The 6,073-nt window shown below is 50.9% G+C and overlaps 1 protein-coding gene across 2 annotated transcripts; it reads right to left on the reverse strand.

Moving 5' to 3' along the window:
• Positions 1 to 384: 384 nt before the first annotated feature.
• LRRC59 (leucine rich repeat containing 59) lies at positions 385 to 5,977 on the reverse strand. Of its 2 annotated transcripts, none has more exons than XM_078601180.1 (7): positions 5,690 to 5,977; positions 5,007 to 5,066; positions 4,392 to 4,550; positions 3,625 to 3,729; positions 1,858 to 1,930; positions 989 to 1,165; positions 385 to 788 (listed from the first exon to the last, which is right to left on the reverse strand). In XM_078601180.1, exons 1-7 carry the CDS (start codon positions 5,843 to 5,845, stop codon positions 529 to 531), a joined length of 990 nt encoding a protein of 329 aa, XP_078457306.1. In that variant the 5' UTR covers positions 5,846 to 5,977; the 3' UTR covers positions 385 to 528. The 2 variants fall into 2 exon arrangements, with proteins under 2 accessions (XP_078457306.1, XP_078457315.1); XM_078601189.1 differs by having other exon boundaries at positions 385 to 785; positions 5,690 to 5,976.
• Between the last annotated feature and the right edge of the window lie 96 nt (positions 5,978 to 6,073).

Raw genomic sequence — 6,073 nt, forward strand, 5'->3', positions numbered from 1 at the left:
TAGCCTGGCACAAGCACCATGGTGATGTCACCGCGACTTGGTGGCGAATGGTAGTTGTTGAAACCGCTGGGTTGAGTAATATCGTTGGACTGCCCAAACCAACCACGTCTGCACATTCTGCCACAATGCTGTGGCCTGTCACCACGTCTACGTGCGAAGCTAAGAGAGAAACTCCCAGTGGCAGGGCAGTGACAATTCTGGCAGCATTGAGCTTCATGGGATGCGAGTCTGTGCATGCGTGTGGAAGGTACATTTGCATGCATTAGCTTGCAAAAAATTACGACTTAGCTTGTTCGACCTACCACGTAGAGTAAAAACATTGTGGCTACCCTTTTATTTTACTCTCAAGATAAATATAACAAAAGTATTACTCCAGCATAAGAATTGCATCATGAAACTAATTCATTTAATGTCAACAATGCAGCATATTGCAGACATCAATTTAAACGCGTCATTCTACTCATGTTGGAAAACCTTCAACACGTTCCAATTCCACGGGAATATTTATTTTCCGCAAGGTATAAATCGTTACGCATGCACGTGACAAATTTCCAGAAAGTATTGGAAGATTAAGTTTTGCCGCAGCGCGTTGAGTATTCCCGCGTAGACCCTGTTGACGTGATCGCAGGGACCTGGCGACGCTGGGCCTTGGCCCTGACAGTAGAGAACGAGGCCCGCCATCAGACCTCCAAGCGCGAGAAGCAGGAAGAGCAGCGCCGGGACCCTGCGGCACGACCAGTGACCAGCACTGGCGCGCCGCCGCCGCCGCTCGCCAACCACAGCGTCTACTGGCACACATGCGCATCCTGGTGAACACGCGGTGAACACTCCCGGGGCATTGGCAACGCTCGACCAAACGCGCAGCAACTTTCAACCCTTAAAACTGGCCCTGGCAGCGAGATACTTTCAAATACACCCCCCAGCACCTGGACAGTGGTTCCGCCCTCACGGACACTGCGACCGTGTGGGCCGCGCCCGAGAGCCTCACCGTGCGGGGCCGCGCTGGGTTTGGGAGCCGGGGTCTCGTTCCGCTGCCGGAGCCGATCCTGCGCCGCCTCGTACTCGCGCCGCCTCTTCTCCTTCTCCATCGCCTTCTGCTGCTTGCGCAGCTCCCTCTTGGCCTCCTCCTGTCGCAGAAGCTCGGCCTCCTTGCGCGCCTGCTTAGCTGCACGCGTGGACACAGTAAACTATAAATAAAACTTTTTTTTTCGACCAGGTCAGGCCCACTGAGCTATGCAGCTCTTTTTCAGAAGCGACCTGGCCACGAATGATCGCTAAATGAAGTGGCTTATCACGTGGAAATTCATAGCAGCCAAATACCCGAAATACATGTTGATTCTAAATGTGGAGAGAAAAACTGGAGAACCCCGAGAAAAATATACACAAGCACAGGAAGAACATGCAAACTCCAAATATGCAGCAGGCGTCAGGGTCGGGATCGATTCCACGACCTGCATACCAGGCGAGGGAGTTAAGATCTCACCAACATGGCGCCCCAAAGCGTAAACTCAACCTGCTAGTACTACAGGGCTTCGGGGCCCTCCCCAGTGCACTGTGGGTAACAATGCGATATAAATTTACAGGTATCCCTCGATTTACGAAAGGGACGCATTTTAGCGTAAATTTTTTTTACAGAGGCGTGGCGCTGCTTTTTTAAAAGACAATGTCCTGTAATCACCGCAGAGAACTGTCGCAACACAACCGCTCTTTACAATAGCTGGTGCCAAACTGCCACACGCCCTCCCGCGTGGCCTTTGACTTGTGATTCTATTCGGAATCGCAAGTAAAACTGTAAGTGTATGTCATCGGAAATGGTTAAGTACGATTCTCTGTCCAATTCACGAGCCACACTCTTACATCGCTCTTTCTCCAGACGTTGCTGCTGGGCCTTCTCCTCTTCCACCTGCACCTGCTTCATATACTCCACCACCTGGCAGGGGATAGAACATTGTCAAACGGAACACTGAAATGTGGTGAATCATTATTTAACCGATCATTGTCTATCCACTGCTGGGTAACAGTTTTTTTTTTTTATATATATGGATGAAGGCATCCCCATGCCATCACCATCTCTGCAATCCACCCTCCAATTAGCACCTCCGAATAGCACGGATGGTTACGTAGGGCGCGAAAGAAGTTCATCATACACGCATACATATCTTGCTCTTGCACATGAACGAAACTCATCACTCACAGCTCTACGCTGGCACATTCTCCAATTTGGCTGCTATTCTGTCACGAGTCTTGTCCAGTGGTCATGACCCATACACGCAATGTGTCCACTCACCAATGGCGAAATAAAGCCCCCTCCCTGTCGAGTTTCCGTTCCTCCCTCAAGACCCACATCTTCTCCCTGGCGCGTCCTTCCCTCCATCCCGAGGTAGTCTCGTAATTCCCATACCCACTAAACCTGCCTTCCCATACCCCATCCCTATACACCATTAGCACCCTTAGCTACCCTCATTGTACCACTCATAACCCTTGTAAAGTGCCTTGGATAAAGGCGCTATTTAAAAACATAAAATAAAAAAACAACAGCGTGTTTTGTGTAATGGGTGATTATTTATTCTGTTTAGCAATATTACTTTAGAGGTCAATTGGATTATTTGTTGTGAAGCTACACCCCCACTGTGTTGCAAGTGAATTTCACTGTTTAAACGCACAGGTGATCTTTACTGATGTCATAAACCATTATAATGATGGCATTTACAGTTTAAATGTGTTTTTAATAAATATTTCACCTGGATAATCACTTGAGATGGGACATCTAATTTACAAGGGTGTCCAAAATGTAGATTAACACACAGCAAATCTGTTTTAACAACATCAAGCATGGATATATATTAGCGATACTAAACTTGATTTACCCAAAAAAAGCCAGCCTCAAGAATGATCTTCAAGAGGGCCCGGACAAGTTTTTGCAATGATTAACTTGCAGGTATTGTTTAGACATTGGGAGGTTTGGCCAATACCAGTTACATTTGTTTTGTTCGCTATGGGAAGAAACCTGACAACACAGAAGAAATTAATGCAGAACAGGAGAACATACAAACTCAACGAAGAATGAGCTCGTCGGACATCGAACCCAGGAACTTCTTTTTGCAGTGAGACACAAGCTGTTTTTTTTACTTTCCCATTCTCTCCCTCTCCCCTCCCTTTGCCGCTCCACTCCTTCCCGTCCCTCCCCAATGCATACCTGTCAATCCCTTATCAGTGCCTATCTTATTACAGACTAATTCAGACCTTATTGGTCACCGCGTGCCCTTGTAAATCTCAACGTTCATCCTACAAAATCCCATGACAAGGGAGAAACACAAACAAATAGACACATTTGTTTCCTGTATTGAAAAATCAGTTTCTCTGTATAAGAATACGGGTATGGGTTGACAGGTATGCCAATAGCCCTTTCGTGATCCCTAAGTACCCCTCCATCACTCATTCCTCAATACCTTGCAGAACGCTCCTGCCAACTACTTAATTCCATTCCACCGTTTTGTAAGCTATGTAATCAAGTGCCTTCAGTGAAGGGGCTCTACGTATGGTGCAGAAGAAGTTCAACATTACCACCGCACCACTTTGCCACTCGAATTGAAGCTCAACACTCTACGTGCGGCGAGGCCTCACCTGGACTGCACACAGCTTGCACTGCTTCTCATCGAGGCAGTCCGTGGTCACCTTGGCAAGAGCTGGCTCGAGGGGATTGTCCTTCAGATCCAACCATTTCAGACTCTGCAAGACAGTACAGCAACACAAGTTGGTCACTTACATTAAAGCATCAGGATTTAAAACGAGATTCACAGGGTTGTTTTTACCTCATGGACAAGTAACTTAACTAAGTTTTATTTTACCAGGTTAAGCCACTTAGCTCGACAAAGTGGCATATCACATGGAAATTTATAGCAGCAGCCAAATACTCTAAACGCGTGATGTTGATTCTAAATGTGGGGAGAACAAACAAGCCAACTCCAAATATACAGCAGGCATCAGGGTCGGGGTCGGGATCGAACCCACAACCTCCTTCATCCCAGGCGAGGTAGTTAACATCTTGCCACCATGGCGCCCCATTCATCCAGCGGTGAACTTCTTCTTTCGTACGACTTGTATAGACTCGGAGCAAAAACTGCAATTTCACATTCAGGTGGTTAAGCCAGACAATTGTGTCAGGAGCAGCAGCGTCGTGTATCATCGCCTCAATGTCTCCTTCATCTTCGTGGATCGGGGGCTTTGCGTCGTTGCGCGTTGTTACGGTCTGTTCTGGATGACCACGGTCGCACACTACTCCTGGAGAGTTTTTAATTTTCCACTTGTGCATGATCAGGGTATCTGCATCAGCAGTGAACTGACGAGGGCCGATGAGGACGACGTCTCCCCCCGTGCGGGCGGCTTGTCACCTTGAGTCGAGCGAAGCTGGTGGGCAGCGACTGCAGCTTGTTCTGAAAGAGGTCGAGGTGGTGCAGCCACACCAGCTCCCCAAACTCGGCGGGAAGCTCCCTCAGCTGGTTCTTGCTCAGGTCCAGCTTGACCAGATGCGTCAGCTTGCTGAACTCTGGCTGCAAGACGACAATAAACACCACCACGCAGCGCAACGAGCATAAACATTTACACGCACTCCCATACGCTTTAGCTGTTCGAATGTAACGTTAAATCGTTAGCGTTACTGTGAAGAATATCAGTAGTAACATTGTAACATTATTTACAGACAATATGCCTCGTGTTTATTTTGCATATACGTTGAACTTCTTTTGCACCGTATGTAGCTAATCGAAGGTGCAGACGCATTCATTGTGAGGTCAAGAGATAATTTACTCTTCCAAAGACGGCCTCTGGGTGACGCGAGTGAGGGTTAAAGGTCACCCTTCTACGGTGTCTATCAGTGGTTAATCCCTGTTGCGTTGCCACCAGATCATAAATTAATAGCATGTCAATTACACCAATAGCTTGGCAATTCGATCCGGCGCTTGTCAATTAGTACCAGAGATTGTCAACAAGATGTAGAGATGGTTCACCTGCAATGATGTCAGTAGATTGCAGGACAGGTCCAGGACCGTTGCTTTCGGCAACTCTGCCTGCGATAAAAAAAAAAGTAACCTTAAGATTAATAGCGTGCACACACACAGCAACCAATGTTACAAAATATACAAACGTCCACTAACTCAACGTAAAGTTAACCAACAAATCGCGTTTAGGCGGCGTGTGACGTCAGGGGCACGGCTCAGCTCGTGCAGTGGAAAAACGCAGCCCGAGTCAATGGGGGATTGGTGCCGCGCTTGGCTCGGCACGGACCTGGCTCGACTCGGCGGATGTGCGCAGTGGAGAACGGCGCGGACATCGGCGCGTCTACCCAGCTCCGCATTGTCGAGTGGCAGCGCCAATTCTTCCACCACAGAACAAACCCATTTCTCGGCCAGCCTACGTCTCAACCTCGCACGTTGTGACTCCCTCGCCCAGACCCCCACCACAAACGTGACCCCCCACCGACCCCCCCTCACTCACCCCCCTCACCCCCCACACCGACCCCCCCTCACCCCCCACACCGACCCCCCCTCACCCCCCACACCGACCCCCCCCTCACCCCCCACACCGACCCCCCCTCACCCCCCACACCGACCCCCCCTCACCCCCCACACCGACCCCCCCCTCACCCCCCACACCGACCCCCCCTCACCCCCCACACCGACCCCCCCCTCACCAGCTCGCGCACGGGCGCCTCGGCGAGGCCGCAGAGGCTCAGGTCGAGCTCGCGCCCCTCCAGCTTGTCGCGCAGCGTCAGCCGCTCGCGCCGCGACCCCCCGGCGGCGGTAGCAGCAGCAGCGGCAGCAGCAGCAGCGGCGGCGGCAGACGACATCGCGGTGTCTCTGCGCGGTCACCGCCGCGCGTGTCCCGAAGCGAAGCCGCTCGCTCTGTGAGTGCGCGACACGCACACAGGCGGAAAGAGACGCGCGGGGTCAAGGGTCGACACGCACACAGGCGGAAGGAAACGCGCGGGGTCAAGGGTCGACAAGCACGAAGAAGGCGGAAGCAGAACCGCCCGAGGCGGCGGGGGCGGAACGGGGGATGTGCGGTGGGGGTTGGA

This window comes from Lampetra planeri, chromosome 1 (genome assembly GCF_965212315.1).
Source record: "Lampetra planeri chromosome 1, kcLamPlan1.2.h2, whole genome shotgun sequence".
In the NCBI taxonomy this organism is placed as follows: Eukaryota; Metazoa; Chordata; class Hyperoartia; order Petromyzontiformes; family Petromyzontidae; genus Lampetra; species Lampetra planeri.